Here is a 20,018-nt window from a genome sequence, read left to right as displayed (position 1 = left end):
TGTTACATGACCAACATATTACCCTTTTATAATTTCAGTTTTGCTAGGAATATTTCTGTCTCTATGTATTCAGTCATTTTATAATTAAAACGTTAAGTCCAATGTAGAGCCGACAGATAAAAAAAGTACAATGTTATGCCAAACCTGACTAACCTGACTTTACATTTCTTTAAAAGGGTAATGGATTTTTAGATGTCAGTATACGTTAAATAGTAAGAAGAATCTGAATTACACAATTTGGATTTTTTTTAAAAATAAAATAAAATAAAAATTAGTATGAGTAATTAAATTATAATTTTTTTATGAAAGTGCATTTGATCCTATTACATGACACAAGTTATATCATGTTGTAAAGACAAAGTTAATGTGATCCACTATTTAAATAAAAAATAAATTAAACAATGGACTTCACTAATTTTATCTCTAGAATATAATGTAACTTGTGTTATGTAACATAATGATTATATTTATATTTTTTATATATGTAAAATATAAGTGGTTGAAAAAATAATGTGAAAAACAGCGGTCAGCATAGCTTTCTCAATTTTCTATTGCCTTCCCGTGAGAACCATAATGATGAAGAACAACAAATTCAATGGCGAACGTCATGCATGACGAAGTTTGTATTATTATAATAACTAAAAAGGTGGAAGTTAACCTACCAAATCCAAGTATCGCCTGTTGTTAATGTTAAGTAGGCTCAATGCTTGCCGCTAACTGAACATGTTCATTGAAAGAATAGAAACTAAAAAATAGTGGGATTAGTCTATAAAGACAAATCCAGTGGAACGGCACCCACATGGATTAATGAGTTGAATTCTAGAAGACAGCGACACCATAAACTTTATGTGGAATCTAATGAATTACTTTACATAGCTCAATACCGAAGGGAAAACAGAAGGGACATACAATACAATATTACTTTCAAATTAATTAAACCAAAAGTTTGCTCATAATTCATATGATATGACCAAGAATAAAGAAATAAATAAGGCTTTAATACTTTTTGTTGTTCTTGCATATGAGAAATTTTACATCAAATATACTTATACTAGAATTCATTGTATTTGTTATAAAAATTTTCATCTACCACAATAGAAGAAGTGGCAAACCTAATATATAAATAAATAACTTGTAAGACTTTTGATTCCGTTGTGTTACAAGAAAAAAGTAGAAAATTCTTGCAGACACAAAATGGTGAGCCCCTTATTTAAAAAGAAGTGTGATGCTGAAATCAAAGTGAGTGCAGAAAATTGATTTTTTTTTTCTGCAACATAATCTTTATATTTTCCAAAAAAAGAAATAAATAAATAAGATAGCACGAAATCAAACAAAGCAAAAGTATTCGGAATTTCTTTTATAATTTCAATCATTCATAGGGGACTATTTGTGATGTGACGCTTCAGTAGTCATTTTCCCACATAAGAAAAGGAAATTAAAAGCCCCTACGAAAAAAAATTCAGCATTGAAAATTTGGAATTTGTGTGAGATTCACACGCATCGTTAATGAGCCACACGTGAACTTCAGCCACAATATTTGACTGAGCCGTTCAATATCACAATATACGTTTAATAGTTGTCTTATTTCATTTAATAAACATCCTAATATTTGACTTTAAAACCAAGAGATACTGAAGGCATATCCTACCATACTACTATAGTACTATACTAGTACATCAGCGCATGATTTTCCTTGTCAAGATTCTATCTGAAGCAGCAAGGATCACGCCATTAAAGATGGATCTCCTAAGCAATTAGACGAAAATGTCATGCATGATTGAATCATGATGCCAACTAAAGGAAAATTGTGTCGAGCTGTAATTTTCAGGGGGCATAGCCTAACATACTAGTACACATTTTGGTTCAATTCATAATTCTGTGATTCATATAATAAGATATTTTAGGATTTTATTTTTAATTAAAGGTGTTTTTTACATTTCTATTTTAAAATAGTGTTTTGTTTATTAAAAATATTTTTGACATTTCATATAATAATGTCATTTTTTTATATAGGAAAATTAAGTGATACATATTATAACCACGATAAATTTAAGTAATCAGTTTGAATGGTTCTTTACAGTTGATTTACAGCACTAAAGTAATAACATCAAGATTGGAAAAGTACCTTTTCATTTATAGGTTTGAAAGATTTTAATAAAAACTCAAGCATTGCAACATTACGTGGTCGTTTATTTCTAAAATTGATATGCTCAATCTTCTGCGTTAGAGAAGTATGCATACACTCAATTTGAATGTGATAATGATACCTTAATTAGTGCCACACTGGACGTGGTGGTTTCCTAAATACATGCATGAAGGTGCGAGGGTGCTACACAAAAAGAACATAAAGGCTACACCAGAAAATTAATCGAAAAATGTAACTTGTTAAAACATAAACATCCAAGTGCAAGTCATCATATTTTATTTTTATTTTTATTTTTATTTAATTGAATCTGTTTTGATCATGTTTGAGTGTAGTCTGACCTATATTTGGATGGCTCTCCCTATACTATTTTTTTTTTTGTTTCTTGGATTCGAACTCAAAAGGAAAGAAACTTCTTATCACTTAAAAGCAATAATTGTTGGTAAGTCATCATCACTTCAATGGTTGAGCTGTGTCTAAAGACTTGATTATCAACGTCAGGAGTATAGTGCCCGTTTCTAAAGCTAAGAAGCTTGCGGCTTGACTTCAATATTGAAATTAAATCAAGTTTAACTGGTAAAGTTTTTTTAGCAAGGCCTATTCAGCTTCATCAATCATCACAGCATGTTATTGTTCTCAACTAATATTGGTAAAGAACAATCATACTGAAACATATACAACAAACACAAGTTAAATGGATTTTATCTCCCAACTCTTCGGCCTTTGGGTTTGGCATACAATAAAAAAAAGGGTAAATATTCTTGCATAGTACGAACTATCGGCAACTCCTAAAGCAAAGCACTAAAGACTTAGGCTGGCTGGGAAATCAATCAGCAGCAAACAGTTGGTTGGTGTTGATAGCCATTAATGCGAAAGCATCTAAGCAGAATGGAAAACCAGCAAGGCAAGGCCATGGAGGCAAAGCAAAATCTACAGGTGAAAGCAGTTTCTTAATTTAGTGGTTTCCAAAAGTATATCATAGTTATTAAACGTTCTTAAAAAACAAAGGCACTAGTTTTCTCACCTAGTGGGATCTCAGAGCAGAAAACTAATTATATGACAAGGTATTTAACTATTTGTTGCTTCGGTTTATATTTCAAAACCCACAAATGCAATACAACAGAATATTCTGCAACTTCACGAATTAAGTATAAACACCATATCTATTCCTTTCCCATCAATTTGAATCAGTTCATGAAACAGAAATACCCCATTTCTAGGTAGTGGTAAACTGTTACCCGTTTTGTAATATTCTGAAGCCAGTATTTATCCCATTGACTGACACGGCAAGTGTTTATTAAGTCATAAAATCTCACAAGAGAGCTTTTGTTTTAAAATACATGCACTATGGTGGTCTGACACCATGTTGACTTCAATAACTCACAAATTACATTTATATGTACTGTAATACTTTATTTCAAAATTATAGACTGAGAAATAAAAGTTACCAATTGAGTAATAAAAATCTGTAACTTTTATGAGTCTAAAAATTTTATATCTCAGTTTGTAACTTTTATTCATCAAACTGTAACATTTGAAATAAATTTTGTAAATGGAAGTATAGGTACCCCTTCCACATCCCTTCTCAGGTTATCCATTAGAACGTTCCAACTTTTGTTGCAGATCTGAGAAGCAGGTGTTTGATTTTTGCAAGTCAGAGGGCGGAAAAAAATCGAAGAGTTGGAAAGAAAGGTATCTCTCCCAAACAGGTTGTGAGGTTCTTATTTAGTTGCACAAGCTATTTCTTCTTTATTTCATGGATTGCTTCATTTTGCCTCAATCTTTGTGCGATCACATTGAATCAGGGGTAGAAAGGAGGAGGAGCGAAAAATTCACCGTCAAATGGGATACTTTGTATTCCTCAAAATCGGAAGGAGGATTGTGATTTAGGAGCTTTAACACTTTTAATATGGCGTTTCTTGAAAAACAGGTTCGGAGGATTGTAAAATTTCCTGAGTTTACTCATGGCTTGTGTTCCTGGAGGGAAATATTTTCCTAGGAAGCATGTTTTTCATTCTAAGCTACCAAACTCGCTTAGTTATACTTGGCGAAGTATATTAAAGGCAAAAATAATCATTGAGAAGTGATGTTATTGCCTCATAGGAGATGGGCACTGTTTGAGGATAGGCGACTGGTTGTTACTGGTTAGGAATATAAATGGATTAGGCAGGCCTACGGAGACTTACAGCTTAGCCTATATTAAGTCAGAAGTGGCTTATTACAAATAATAAAATAGAGCAGACCTAAGATTTTAAAAAATCCTATTTAAAAAATAGGTCATAAGCTTTTTTTTATGCATGTCGGACCAATAAGCCTACAGGCTATATTATATTATTTATTTTAAATAAAATCATTATTTTAATAATTTTAAATAATAAAGTAATATTATTTTAATTATTCTTTTAATTGTTGAATATTTAATAGGCTTAAACAGGCTAACAGGCTTAGGCCAAAGCTTTTATTTTTTCAATATAAGTCAAACTAGATTTGTAATTTGAAACCTACACAGGCTAACAGGCCAGACTAAATCCAATATTTTTTACACAAGTCTAATTTATTTAAGCTAAAACCTAAACTAGCCTAACTTATTTAGACCTCTATTGGTTGCCCTTATAGTATTGGTTTTAAATTTGGAGTGCTTGGCTAGGCTGGAGAAGTTTATTTGGAGAATTCTGCATAATGGGCTTCAATCAGTGCGAACTTGGTTAGGCTGGAGTTGCATGTTTAATTTGGTGTCCAAGGTGTCACTATGAAATAGAGTCTACATAAAATGCTCTTAAGGATTGGATTTAGGTGCAGCAAATTTGGTTTCTATCCCTAGCCGGCTGAGGTTTGATAATGCTGCAACAGTGTCGCTAGCTGAATGGGTACAACTGATAATTGAATCTTGGCCATTCGAAATTGCTGAAATGGTTATGATGATCATGAATGGCACCTGGCTTGCACGTAATGCCATCTACTTTAAGAATAAAATACTCTTCCGACAAAATTGTTAACGAGTCTATGAGATTACTCTAAGAATATCAACAGGAAAGTTCTAAGGTAGCTGGCCATTAGTTGAGATCAGATACTCCAAATAATGGTTTCCCTCAAGTCTGGCAACACCCGCAGTACAGATGGTACAAGCTAAATACAGACGCTGCTATATCAAAAGATGAAAGAGGTCTTATTAGGGCCGATGCATCATGGAAGCTCACTGAAAATATGGAGGTCTCAGTTGCTAAAGCAGCTGGCTTGCGGTTGGGGCTACTTTATTGAGGGACTATAGTTTCTTTCACATTTTTGCTGAATCTGATTGCCAGAATTATATTACTTCTTTGCAAAGAGGGTCCTTTGATTTTCATACTTTGGAATGATCCTGGAAGATTGCAAGCAATTGGCCTTTGAGTTTAGATATTGCGCTTGGCAGCATGTTGGCGAGGTGGGAATGATGAGGCTCATGCACTAGCGAAGCTTGCTTCCACTTTACCAAGCCCTTCTGCTATTTGGATAGAAGCACCTTATGTTGTGAATAATATTGCTTTTCTTGATGTACTTGGATGATCTAATTAATATGATATTTCCAGTTCTAAAAAAGAACAACAAGTCCAGACAATAGACAAACATGACCCATTAAGTAGAAAGGGACAAATTGAAATCAGGAAATCAGGAGCAACTAAGACAACATTGTATAGCAATGTTCATATTATTACACCTTTTAAAGTACAAAAAATGGGAATGATGTAGAATAAAATTCATCGATACCAACCTGGGCCACGAGTAAGGGGTTGCTCTTTCTTTTTCATGCACAATGTTGGACTGGCAATTCTTTTAACCTCACGCACTGGAAAGTGGAAACTCCTGAGACTACATTTCAACATGGAAAATATTCTATTATGGTTAACGAATGATAAAGGATTGAGTAGTGAACAAATATGTCTACACTACAGCCATGTCTTAGACCTTCTTACAGAGTATTCTTTTATTTTTCAGCATCCAAGACAGGATTCAAACAAGCTCTGCCGCAAACTTATCAAGAAGCAAACCTCAACATACAAACCAGTGGCCAAGGATTGAGTAGACCAGGTAACAATCAAAAGAATGGAACTCAGTTGAAACCAATTAAAAGAACAAAGAACGCTGATTAATATATATATATTCTCACGGTCCGAATAGGCAGAAGTATAAAAAATGCCTCACGAACATCAGCTCTCTTAATTTTATTAAGAAGATGCCGAATCCCAAGTAAGCCCTGTGGCGCAATCTAGTAAGATTCCCTTTCCCTTTTATTCTTTAATAATTATGAGAACCAGCATACACAGTTAACCTTGTATAGGTTACTCCATGAGGGCTCTAACAGTTCACCATTTTCCATTGCCTCTCTTATTAATATCAAAAAGCTTTCAGTAATCATACCACAGAGTCAAGAAGAAATGCTTCAAATACTTACATTCTGTTCATACAAGTAAAGCTAATGATAAAGCTAAATCAAGGATTAAAAGATAAACAGCCGCCTGGATAGGACACAATTTCAAGCAATAAAAAAATTACACCTTTTAGTATTAATATCCCCTCCCTTCAAAAAATGAAAAAACAGAAAAAAAAAGTTATTGCTAGGGCTATGAACATAATTTAGAATCTTCTTTTGTAGAGGGCTATAACTCCATAGTTTCAAAGAAAAGACCAAACCAAATGATGGTAGCTCAGTTGGCATCATAAAACTGAGCAGGTGGAGATGAGAACATGTATTTGATCCTATTGTCTTTGGGAGTGGGAGGGATTTAAAGTTTTAATATCGGAACCCGGTAATCGCAAAATGATGAACCTATTGGAATATCTCAAAACAATAAAGAAAAGACCAAACATGGTTTTGAATGGATGCTTATTGCCTCTTTATGAACAAAAATAATAAAAAACTTACCACCCTGCTCCACATCATATTATATGTTTCGGCCATGAACATCACCTTCTGCTCATTTAAAGCACCATCTACAATTTTAGTTGTTTTTATCTTTTCACTACATCATTTTAAGAATTTCAAAGAAAATCCGACTAAGCTCATTTTGTTTCACAAAAGCTAGACGATGCAGAACAACAAAAATGGGCATACACATAAAATGTGCAGCTGAAGCTAAAGCTAGTTCAAAAGCAGGCCAGGAGTGAGGCAAAACCTATACCTCTTTTCTTTTTACAATCACTCCTTAGTAAGCCCGCTGCAAATTTTCCTATCATCCAAAAGCTGATTAATTGCAGTCTTAAGCCTATAATAATCATCATCAGTGTTATAAACCTGATGAGATATCCGGACATAACCAGTTATAAACCCATCCTTGTCCCTTGGATCCCTGTTGCCATTTCTCAAAGCCTGGTAATATACAGGAACTTCAATAGCATGATAGACCCTGAGGTATGACCTTAACCTCAATGCATCATCATCACTCGTCACACAGAGCCTAGAAGGCAAACCCACCATAATCATGCTAGCACACATTTCAGGAGGCGACCCCAGATTCGTTCCCCAAGACTCCGCCAACATAGTCCCCATTTTAACAACCCCATCATGATTCCTCCTCATAATCCCCTCAATTCCACCTTCAAACCGATTCACAAACTCCAAAATCGACGGCACCACAAGCTGGGGGCTATAGTCTCGCATTCCAACCCACGCACTCTCAACCGGTAACCCCTTCCCGTATTCATGAGAAACCACAGGGTGGTGCATATCACTTGATTTTTTACAGTGCAAAAAAGCCACCGAAGGCGGAGAAAAGAACCATTTGTACAAATTGCTGACGTAAAAATCAGCCCCAATTTCTTCCACATCGATGCGCAAGCTTCCAATGGCGTGAGCTCCGTCGACGAAAACCTGGTCCACCTCTTGCTCTCTGCAAACACTGATCAATTCGCGAACGGGGAGAACAACGGAAGGCATCGACGTTATGTGATCGATTATCGCTAACCTAACTCTTCCGCCGTTAAGTTTACCTTGCTCGAGCCCTTTTTTGAACTCTGCTATGATTTCTTCGTCGGAATGAACAGGAAACGGTAGCTGAACCTCGACGATTGAGCCACCGACCGGGGTGACGTAGGCTTCGATGGATTTCTTAACGGCTTGGTACGCGCAGTGGAACAATATAACGGTGTCGTTTTTGCGGAAGTTGCCGTGAGCGAAAAGGCGGCCGATCTGCTGAAGAACGATGGCGGCAGCGGTGGTGGCGTTGTCGACGAGGGAGACGTCGTCGACGTGGTCGGCATTTATGATGTCTTTGATGACGGCGCGTGAATCGAGAATTCCGTTTCGGAGCGTGTTGAAGAAGAAGTCATCGGGTTGCTGGAGGAAGCGGAGCTGCCAGGTGTTCTGGGCGGCGAGGACGGAGCGGGGGCAGCTGCCGAAGCTGCCGTTGTTGATCCGGGCGACGCCGTGTTGATGGTGGGAGAACTCCTGGCGGATCTCGGGTTCGGAAATGGGGCGGGTCAGCCTCTGTTTCTTTGCGGTGTGTTCGGTGGCCTCAACGGCGCCGTTTCGAGGGTCGTCGTTGTCCATGGTTAGAGTTTGGAAATTAGGGTTTTTAGGAAGAGTTATCATTTGTAGAATAGGGAAATGTGAGGTAAGGACACTCAGTGAATGCCGATGTCAGGTGAGGAACTGGAGTAGTGAGATTAGGGAAAGAATGAGAATTATGCTGTCGTTACTCAGTTATCGGTTTGGGAAAAACGTCTATTTCTTTCTTTTTTTATTATTATTTTTTTGACTTGTAGTTGTAAGTTGTTATATTGAATTCCCTTTTTATATAACTTTTTAAGCAGACAAAGAGACGACGACGTTTACTTTTTTACTGTTTTAGTCTTCTTGTTTGTAGGAAACTCGACCATGGATCATGGATGGGCCTGACCCGTGAGATTGAGGCTTCGCGATCCAGCAAATTCAAAACTCTACCAAGCTCCGTTGAGCTCACGTGTCAAAACTCTGCAAAGTACAAACTGTCGTGTCGTCTATTACGAGGAGCACAGTACAAGGTGAGAGTGGAGTGCATGTTTCACTTTCACCACTTATCGTAGGTAGCATAGAGATAGCATTCTCCACTTGTTGCTAGTGTTCGGGAATAACAGTGAGAGTGCACAGTAGTCAACGTTCGGATACTTGGTCTTTCTCTTTTCTTTATGAATTCCCCGGATTTCTCTCAGGTTTGTAAATCCCAATTCCGTGTTGTCTGTTCGATACAGGGGGAAATCGCTCTCTCCCGTGCATTGGAAAACCCTAGATCATTTGAATGCATCAATTTACATATTCCAGATTTTGGTCTTTTTCATTAGCTGCAGAGAGAATGTCTGAGAAGCTTCAATTGAGGTGGCTGATGACTGGGTTTTTGTCAAATCCAATAATGTATTGATGATAATTTTGTTGGCTGGTAGTTTGTGGATACTCAGTACTTGAATGGCTAACCAAGCACAACCTAATGTTGGGTCCTCCCTCACTGTCACCCCTTCAAACCCAGACAGACAGAGTCCTCCTTCAAGTTTTGCAGCAGCACCTAGATTTCTTCCATCAAAGTTACAACAAGATCAATCATCTTCCTCTTCCATTAATACCCCAAACGTTTTATCACCAGCCAATGGTGGCAGCAGCTCCATTCCTCACTTGAGCACCCCTCCTGGACCTCCTATTTTTACTTCGCCTGTCCTTCCAGCTTCTGTTCCTTTTCGCACCTCACCTGCATCGCCTCAGCCACTTGCTTTTTATACGGATTCATCTTTACCAACATCATCACCGCCGCAATTTTCAAATGGATCTTTTGAGTTGCAGCACCAAGTTTCTGATGGTATGGAGGACCATGTTCCTGTTGGGGAATCAAACTTTGTTCTTTTTTCAGCTCATAAGGTATTTTCTTCCTTGTTTATTTTAGTTCCTAGTTAATGCTTGCTTTTATATTTGTTTATTGTATTGTTCTTTTTCGTTAAGTACCTGAATTTGCTGTACCTAGTGAAATTTAATTTGTCTTGCTAAATGATTTGTTTATCCAAATTTCTAATCATGCATAGGATTTTATATCACTAGTAATTGGCACATTATTCACATAGCTTTGTTAATTGTCTTTCGAATACAGGATACTGTATGTTCAATTCTTTTTGAAATGCATCGTGTTTTTACCTTCCCCTTTCCATTTAATAACTAGGTCTTGAAACAGAAGAAACAAGCTAATGTACCCAGTTTGGGTTTTGGGGCATTGGTCTCTCCTGGGAGGGAAGTCTCAGCAGGTCCTCAAGTAATACAGCGTGATCCACATCGCTGCAAAAGCTGTGGAGCTTATGCAAATATCTATTGCAACATACTGCTAGGATCAGGCCAGTGGCAGTGTGTAATATGTCACAAACTGAATGGAAGTGATGGCGAGTACATTGCTCCCAGCAAGGAAGACCTTCGCAGGTTCCCAGAACTATCCTCACCCATGGTTGACTATGTTCAAACTGGGAACAAGAGACCTGGTTTTGTACCAGTTTCAGATTCAAGAATGTCTGCACCAATTGTTCTTGTGATAGATGAATGTTTAGATGAACCTCACTTGCATCATTTACAGAGTTCTTTGCATGCGTTTGTTGATTCTCTCCCTCCAACAACAAGGATAGGAATTGTACAATATGGCCGTACCATATCAGTTTATGACTTTTTAGAGGAGTCAATTGCATCTGCTGATGTGCTTCCTGGGGACAAATCACTATCTCAAGAATCTTTGAGAGGATTGATTTATGGTACCGGCATATACTTGTCACCAATGCATGCTTCACTGCCTGTAGCCCATGCCATATTTTCATCATTGAGGCCATACAAGTTGAACATACCAGAAGCTTCCAGAGATCGGTGCCTAGGAACTGCTGTTGAGGTTGCTCTTGCTATAATTCAGGGACCATCTGCAGATCTGTCCCGAGAGGTGGTCAAAAGTTCTGGTGGCAATAGCAGAATTATTGTCTGTGCTGGTGGACCAAACACGTATGGGCATGGGTCTGTTCCCCATTCCTTTAATCACCCTAATTATCCTTATATGGAAAAGACAGCATTAAAATGGATGGAGAATCTGGGTCGTGAGGCTCATCGTCAGAACACTGTAGTTGACATTTTATGTGCTGGAACATGCCCTGTAAGAGTTCCTATTTTACAGCCTCTTGCAAAAGCATCAGGTGGGGTTTTGGTTCTCCATGATGATTTTGGGGAAGCCTTTGGCGTTAATTTGCAAAGGGCAGCTGCCAGATCAGCAGGCTCTCATGGTTTGTTAGAATTACGCATGTCAGACGATATTCTCATAACTCAAGTTGTTGGTCCTGGTGAAGAGGCACATGTAGACACCCATGAGACGTTTAAAAATGACACTGCTCTTTATATTGAAATGGTGAGTGTTGAAGAGACACAGAGCTTCTCTCTCTCCATGGAAACTAAAAGAGATATAAAAAATGATTGTGTATTTTTCCAGTTTGCAATTCAATATTCAAATGTATATCAAGCTGATGTATCGAGGGTCATTACTGTTAGACTGCCAACTGTAGATAGTATTTCGGCTTATCTTGAGAGTATTCGAGATGAAGTGGCTGCTGTCTTCATTGCAAAGAGGACTCTATTACAAGCGAAAAACCGTTCTGATGCAATTGACATGCGAACAACAATAGATGAAAGAATCAAGGATGTTGCTCTAAAATTTGGGTCCCAATTACCCAAATCAAAACTTCACTGCTTTCCAAAGGAGCTTTCTCTCTTATCGGAGCTCCTTTTCCACCTCAAAAGAGGACCACTATTGGGAAGCATTGTTGGCCATGAAGATGAGAGGTCTGTGCTGCGGAATCTGTTTCTGAATGCATCCTTTGATCTATCACTTCGAATGGTGGCTCCTCGGTGTCTTATGCACCGGGAAGGGGGTACTTTTGAGGAGCTACCAGCTTATGATCTTGCTATGCAGTCTGATGCTGCTGTTATTCTCGACCATGGCACTGATGTCTTCATTTGGTTGGTATGCCACTTTTGAATATCCTCTTTCTGCTCTAGGCTTCTCGCATGGCATCTTAGTTGGACTATGGACTATGTTGTTGCAGATAAATTACTTATTATCTTTCTGTTTTTTTCTCTCCTCCTTTTGGGGGATTATGGTGCTAACTGAAACCTATTTTAGTTACTGCACTCCTCCCATCAAGCCTTTAAGTTACTATAGCAAATTATCATACATACCATATTACTGCCATGTATAGTAATTAATAGAAGAAAGAAGTAGCTTGAATCTTAATAGACTTGAAACATTGTATTTTGAAATTTAGAAACCATATTGAGTCTGGTGGAGTGGCTTTTTTTGCCGATAGGCATTGCTCCCTTACTATAATGGAAGGTTGAGTCATCTTTCTTATGTTTTACCTTTTATTTTAAGGTCTGTCTTCACAACAGTAATTCATACTTCAAGCTTAATTATACTTTTGGTCGTCTTAGCTTTACCATAATTTGATTTTGGCGCCAGTTTTCAGTTAAAATATTGTTACCCTTATATTTTTCAAATTTATACGATCAAGTCCACTTGTGAATTTGCTGTCGATGTTGATCCACCTTTGCTGACATGATAAATCCCTCTATTGCTGATGTGGCATTAAATTTGATGATGTGATTCAGATGACACTCTTTTTTGTTGACTTTGCTGGAGATAAAGTGATACAATGCCTTGTCGCAAAAGTGTGTCACATCAGCAATTAGAGTTCTACGTCAATTGCTTACTAATAAATTATGCAGGCAAGCAACAGTGTTATAAAAAAAAATAAGACTAGCGATACAGAAATTTAACTTCAATAAAGTTAAGTAGACCAAAAGTCTACTTTGCATTCATAAAAATAGTATTCATTTTCTTCTAGCTTGTATACAAGTTATTTTGACACTCAGAACCTTGATGTGTGAGAACCATAGTGAATTAAATATGGTTCCTTGTGTTTGTGGTTCCTTTCACTGTTAGTTTCACTTTCTTGCTCTTTTTCCTTTTTCTCATAATATTTTAAAACTTCTTTTCTATTGATTGTTGGATCTTAGGGTGCTGAACTTGCAGCTGATGAAGCAAGAAGTTCTGCTGCTTTAGCTGCTTGCCGGACATTGGCTGAAGAGCTTACTGAATTCCGTTTTCCAGCTCCTCGTATCCTTTCATTTAAGGTTTATTTTCTTTACTATTCACACCCTGCATGTTTTGATCTGCATATTTCATTGTTCCATCTCCTTCTTGGAACTTAAATTTTAATTTTTAACAGACATGTACATTTGAAACAGGAGGGTAGCTCACAGGCTCGATATTTTGTTTCTCGACTCATACCTGCACACAAGGATCCTCCTTATGAGCAGGTGAGCAACACATCATGTTTTCTTTTGTGAAACTGTGAAAAAAAAAATTTAACAATGATTGTACTGCCAACAAGTTCCCTATGTATTATGGATACTAATTGAACGATAAAACCTTTGCAGGAGGCAAGATTCCCACAACTTAGGTGGTTGACATCAGAACAACGAACAAAGCTAAAATGCAGTTTCCTTCACTTCGATGATCCTAGCTTCTGTGAGTGGATGCGAAGTTTAAAAGTGGTACCACCAGAACCAACCTGATTTTTACCCTCACGTGTATTGGGAGCTGCATCTTTCAAGCACCAGGGGACTCGTTTCTTATTCTTTTTTTGTGTGATTTGTGTAATACAATGTTCTTGCGTTTGTCCCCTAAACACTCGCTTCAGTGCTTCCTATTGATTTTTATTTTATTTTTCCATTAATTTTAGTTTTTTTGTTTTGTTTTTTAAACTGTGGCACAAATGAAAAGAATTCGTCACAGTGTACAGGACGGCTGTTAAGATGTTATCATAGAGCAATAAAGGTTTCTCTTACATTTGTATTTGTAACAGTTGTTAGATTGCTAATGATTTTCTTTAATCTCCGTAAGTTGACGAAGCTTAAATCCAAGAGCTGAAAGTTTAGCTGACAGTACTTCTCATTGTTGAGATTAATTTTGGAAGGGAGCTACTGTTCCGAAGGTTGCGTTAGAATGAGCGTTATTGGGACAAAAATATGTTCTCGTGGTCATCAAGATAATCATTTAAACAGTAAGTGAGTTAAATAAAAGACAAGGTGATGTAAACACAAAATTATTTAAGCATGTTTTGTATCGAGATCAATATTTTGCCCAAAAATTTATCCACAACTCGTGTTATTTTTTATTTTTATTTTGGAGATATTGCAATTGGTTCATTGTTTTGATATTGGAGAGGATGGAGCATATGCTCTCGCTGCTACTTGCTTAGCCAATTGAGTTATCATCGTTTGGTCAACTTGGGTGTTATTTAACAAGAAGAATAAAATTCTTTTGCGTTTTCATAATTGTATTAAAATGTTAAAAGGTACTTTTAATAACATGGTAAATTCATATATTTTATTAATAATTCTCATCATTAAAATCATGTTTGATTATTTTCTTTCCTAAATAAATAGTTTATCACTATTATTATGTTTATTTTAAATTTGGTAATATAGAATTATTAGATTAAAATAAAATTGATAGTCAAATGATTAGTATGAGTTTTAACCACTGTTGTAAAACCTGGCCCGACCCGAAATCCGACGAATCGGTCATCGGACCGGTTCAGATCAAGCATTGAACTGATCATGCATCGATCCGGTCAAACTGGTCAAAACCCGGACAAACCCAGTGACCCGGCGACCCGGTCGGGTCATGCATTTAAAAAAAAATCAAAACTCTTTCATCTTATCAAAAAAAAATGTAAAACTCATTTTAAAATTTTTTTGTAATTTTATTTGCTAGTATATTCTTCTACAATGACCTCTTAGTTTCCAGTATTGAAGTAATTTGTGAAATAATAAATTAGAGAATGTGACATATGTCATTATAATGTAATTGAATTTGAAAAATATGAGTTCAGTGTCATTGAGAGATATATTTATGGTGATTCTGAGTTGCAATTTAAATTGACATAGTAATAGCATGCATTTTTATTTATTTATACTTCATGTTTTTTTAGCTTATTTAGTGAATCTTGTTTAATTCATTTTAAATATGGAAAATATAATTGAATTTATATGTTCATATTTATATATATTCTTATATATCTATATATATCCGAGTCAATCGGACCGACCAGTGACCCAGTATCCCGACCGGGTTGGGTTTAACAACACTGATTTTAACATTTACACACAATATAAATGGATCTCTTCCTCTCACACACATTTAATAAGGTTTAGATATTGGGTGAAGCTCCATTTAAAAGGATTAGTCATGAACTACAAAGCACCGATACGTGATTCTTGAGGAAAAAAGCGTGTCGGACACCGACACGTAATCAACTTTTTTCGACACATTGACTATCCCGATGCGCGATTTTGACCATGTTTGACACGGTCAAAGAGTACCAATGTAATTTTTTTGACATTTTTATAAAATTAAAATAATTTTAAAATAAAATAAATTGGTCAAATATTTTGAGCCCTAAATCATACCACTCAAACTCACTTCCTCACTTCCATCGTTCTCCGTCCCTCACCTAGTCGTTCGTCAGTGCTAGTTTCCAGGTGTGTTCTTCGTTCTCAACCAACCCCTCAAATTTATTGTTCTCAACTGTGTAATTATCGTCTGCACTCTTCTCTCCCTGGTACTAAGGCATGTAAATTATCTCCTGGACATAGTTGTTGTCTCTCTTGCAACTAGTTTCTGCAGTATTCTGTCTCATGCTCTTCCTTTTGTTCTTTCTTATGATATATGGACAATATTATGATTATCGTACTTTTTCTTTTTTCTGCTGAGAGATTCTGAAACGTATCAATTTCATAGCGTTCTCAACCAATGCTAAAATGGAATATTTATAGAGATGCTAATCTTGGGAGGGCCAGACTTGTGAAGGAAAAATTATTGGATGATTGTTTTTGGGATTCAGTTGATTACATACTTGTCTTCACTGCTCCTATTTATGATATGATCAGAGCTTGTGACACTGATAGAGCTTGTCTTCACTTGATATATGATATGTGGGATTCAATGATTGTGAAAGTGAAGAAAGCTATATACCATAAAGATGGGAAGATGATGGAAGCGAGCTCCTCTTTTTATGATGTGGTGCATCGCATTCTTGTGGATCGTTGGACAAAAAATTCAACTCCACTACACTGTTTGGCACATGCTTTGAATCCCAAGTAAGTTTTTAAATATGATTCAGTTTAAAATTAATACTCCTCTTAATATAATTTGACAATTTGTTTTTTTTTTTTTTTGCTTCTGTTTTAGATACTATAGTCAACAATGGCTTCAGGAAGATTCTAGTCGAGTTCCTCCACACATGGATTTAGAGCTTACTCAAGAGCGACAAAATTGTTTAAGGAGATTCTTTCCTGGCATGGAGGTCCGAAGTCGGATTAGTTTGGAGTATGCAGATTTTATTAGCAATAGTGGAACCTTTGGCGATTTTGATGCCATCCTTACTGAATACACTATGGATCCGAAATCTTGGTGGCTACTTTTTGGTACTTTATACCGATGCTTCAAAAAATAGCATTGAGACTTGTGCAACAACCCTCCTCTTCATCACGTGCCGAACGCAATTGGAGTACTTATTCTTTTGTGCATTCCATCAAGAGGAATAAAATCACTCCAAAACGTGCTGAAGACTTGGTTTATATGCATAGCAATCTTCGACTCTTATCAAGAAAGACTCCTAGTTATGCACAAGGAGAAAATCAAATATGGAATATTGCTGGAGATACATTCGGTTCACTTGATGATGTTGGAGATCTTCAATTTGCTAGTCTTTCCCTTGATGAGCCAGAGATAGAGGCCATGATTATTCAAGATGGAGATGAAAATAATTGAACTTGTGAGTGATCTACACTCTACATTCTTGGGATGTTCTATTATTTGTGCTTAATGTTTATGTTATGGAATTTGAATATTTGATTAGTTATATGATTTATTATGAGTTGCTATATGTATTAAATGTAAACTATATTATATATATTAAAAATATTATTTAATATAAAAATGTGTCCCAACGTGTTGAAATTTAGCATTTTTTAAAATTAACGTGTCGAAGTGTCGTATCCCGTGTTAGTGTCAGTGCATCATAGGTAATGAACACTTGTGTCCCAAATTCTCATAAAATGTAATAACTAATCAAATCATTAAATGATAATGTTTAAAAGAATTAGACCTTCGTATCTATGTAATATAATATCTATACGGGTATTTTAAAATTTTGGTAAAACTAAAAAATATAAATTAAGAAATGTTTAAAGAAAATTAAAATTATAAAAAATGGTCTATATGCATAATTAATTTAAATAATATAAATACAAAAGGATGAATAATTGATATTTATTTATATTTTAATAATCATGTTATGCATTAAAATAAAATGATATGATAAAGTAACAATTATTTTTTAAATTATATAAAATTTTGCAAACTTAATCAACCTTACAGGAGTTTTTAAATTGCATGAAATTATATTAGATTGATAAAATTCATGCTTTATAATTTTAATTTTTGTATTATTAAATATATTTTTTCAATTAAAACATATACGAGTTTTTCGGCTTTTTGACCCTTTTGCCCCTCATTAATTAATTAATAACCAATTTGCCCCTGATCAAGAACTATCCACCAACCTGCCCCCTTTTAGTCGACTACCTTGCTGTTTTAGTCGAGCAAATGGTCAATCTTCAGAAAGTGGACTACCGCAAATTTAGTCGACTAAAAAAATCATCTTAATCGACTACATTTTTGGGATATTTAGTCGACTAAGTATCGATATTTAGTCGACTAAATATCGACGGATTTGTTTTTTAAAAACCCCCCATTCGGCAGAGGGGGAGTAGGGATGACCTAATCGACTAAGGAGGCGGCCCAAACCCCAAATCCGCAGGAGCAGCTGAAGAACGCCCCAAACCCTTCCTTTAGGCGTGTGGATTGCCCCCAAATTTGGTCCAAATCGTGAAATCTGAAGGATAGGTAAGGTTTCTTAACTTGCATTGTGTTTTAGGTTTAGGAATTTTTTGTATTTGTTTGTTGTCCGAATTTGTGAACTCTAATCAAAGCGTTTGTTGTAGGTTTTGTAACCCTAATCTACTAAGGTTTATTTTTTTGCATTGTGTGAATTTTTTTGTTTGAAAAGTTTGTATGGGGCAAAAGTTTGCTTTTGGTTTACAGCGCTTATGTTGCAAGTTTTCATTACCATCATGACATGTTTCATATAGTTAAATGCTGACATGTTTCATTGTAGGTACCCTAAACAAATGACGAGCCGCAGAAGACCAAGCGATGAGGGCAATGAGTCACTTGAGAGACGCACCAAGCATAGGCAAGAGCGGCCTTCTTCGTCAAGGCGACAAGACGAAGAGCCTGATACTGTTGACCTCCCGTATGGGTATCTGTTTGAGGACGACCCTGCCGTCCACGCTTCATTCGTACGTGACCATTTGAACCGGCCGTTATGTGCTCCAAAATCTTTGGATACAGCCTTTTTTGATAAGGAGGGATTTGAAATTGTGGGGGTGTTGGAGGCGGCACATCTGAGGGTGTTGGCCGAGACCCTATGTCCGTATTCAGAGCTTATGGTGCGGGCCTTCTACCATAACCTCAGCTACGTACAGGGCGAGCTGAGGTCGAGGGTCTGTGGAATAGAGATCATCATGACGGCACCTGCATGGTTGGAGATACTCGGCTATGATTTTGACTCTTCTCAGACTGTGGTGTATGACGCTGATAGTGGTGTAGTACTTCCAGGATATGTACGAGAGGATGCCGTGCAGGAGCAGAGAAGAGTCCGTGGGGAACACTTGCACTATACGGTGGGGTTGCTTTCTGTGGAGTCCCGTATACTACACTATGTCCTCACCCACGTTCTGTTTCCGCGATCTTTTAATCATTCCAGGGTGTTGGAACATGACATTCCCATTATGTGGGCTATCCGACATGCCCAGATGGTGAACTGGAGGCACTATATCTGTTGGTTTATGTTTAAGGCCAAACATAAGGGTCATCTTCCATACGCCTGTCTGGTACAGAGGATATTGGTTCACTTTGGTGTTCCCATGGAGACTGAGCTGTTGAAGAAGACCACGGGCTATAATTGCAAGTTCGGAAAGCGTCTATTGGAGCAGTGCAAGATTACTAAGAACACGAGATCGGGTGTGTGGGAGTTTAGTGGTATGCCCCAGGTTGAGGTTCCTTATGTTGCCCCAGATGACCATATTGTTGAGCCAGATGTGGAGGAGGAGGAGGAGGAGGATGTGGCTGAGGTTGAGGAGATAGCTGAACCTGAAGGTGGATTTTCACTGCGTGATGTCATGAAGGGCATAAATGCAATGACAAAGAAGATAGGAAAGATGGCGCTGGCACATAAAAAATGGAGAAAGAAAGGGAATGAAAGGTTTAGACACATACAGGGAAGGTTTAAGGGTGTGGAAGACAGGCTTGCTCGTCTGGAGCTTGCAAGAGGTGGTCAGGTAGCTGAGGCAGCAAGGGATGGGGGTCATGTGTCAGATGAGGACGACTCGGAGACGGACACAGACGGGGATGACGAGTAGATTTAGGGTGTACATCATGTTATTGTGTTTTGTTCATGTATTTCCTTTAAGTCGTTGATGTAATGTAACTTTTTTTAATGAATGCAGAATTGTTATGTTTTTTGGATCTATGTTATGTTGTGTAATGAATTTAATTCCATTTCAATATTGTATAACTTATGAATGGAACCTTTTTAGCAATTTGATCATCACGGCACAAAACAATATTGAACAGGTCACATTCGTCCATAACACATCACAGCAAATCAGTACATGTGTTCAAAAAGGCTACATCTTGTATTGTTAACCGTAAACAAACGTTATGACAACATA

General features: G+C 36.9%; 2 protein-coding genes across 3 annotated transcripts; one reads left to right on the top strand and one right to left on the bottom strand.

Moving 5' to 3' along the window:
* Positions 1-2,927: 2,927 nt before the first annotated feature.
* On the bottom strand, positions 2,928-8,813 carry LOC133311001 (L-cysteine desulfhydrase). Of its 2 annotated transcripts, XR_009751517.1 has the most exons (3): positions 7,300-8,813; positions 5,892-5,989; positions 2,928-3,073 (listed from the first exon to the last, which is right to left on the bottom strand). XR_009751517.1 is itself a non-coding variant. In XM_061512005.1 (2 exons), exon 1 carries the CDS (start codon positions 8,706-8,708, stop codon positions 7,317-7,319), a length of 1,392 nt encoding a protein of 463 aa, XP_061367989.1. In that variant the 5' UTR covers positions 8,709-8,813; the 3' UTR covers positions 5,716-5,989; positions 7,300-7,316. The 2 variants fall into 2 exon arrangements, 1 of the variants encoding a protein (XP_061367989.1); XM_061512005.1 differs by lacking the exon at positions 2,928-3,073 and having other exon boundaries at positions 5,716-5,989.
* A 332-nt stretch (positions 8,814-9,145) lies between these two features.
* LOC133311022 (protein transport protein SEC23 A) lies at positions 9,146-13,958 on the top strand. Its single transcript, XM_061512035.1, has 5 exons — positions 9,146-10,001; positions 10,297-12,117; positions 13,170-13,286; positions 13,401-13,472; positions 13,593-13,958. The coding sequence occupies exons 1-5, from the start codon at positions 9,558-9,560 to the stop codon at positions 13,728-13,730; spliced, it is 2,592 nt and encodes an 863-aa protein (XP_061368019.1). The 5' UTR covers positions 9,146-9,557; the 3' UTR covers positions 13,731-13,958.
* The last annotated feature ends 6,060 nt before the right edge of the window (positions 13,959-20,018 follow it).

Source organism: Gastrolobium bilobum, unplaced genomic scaffold (assembly GCF_033153095.1).
Source record: "Gastrolobium bilobum isolate Gb01-03AN ecotype WA unplaced genomic scaffold, APGP_CSIRO_Gbil_v1 utg22866, whole genome shotgun sequence".
Classification (NCBI taxonomy): domain Eukaryota; kingdom Viridiplantae; phylum Streptophyta; class Magnoliopsida; order Fabales; family Fabaceae; genus Gastrolobium; species Gastrolobium bilobum.
Note: the sequence above shows the minus strand (reverse complement) of the source record. Positions and strands in the feature narration are given on the sequence as shown.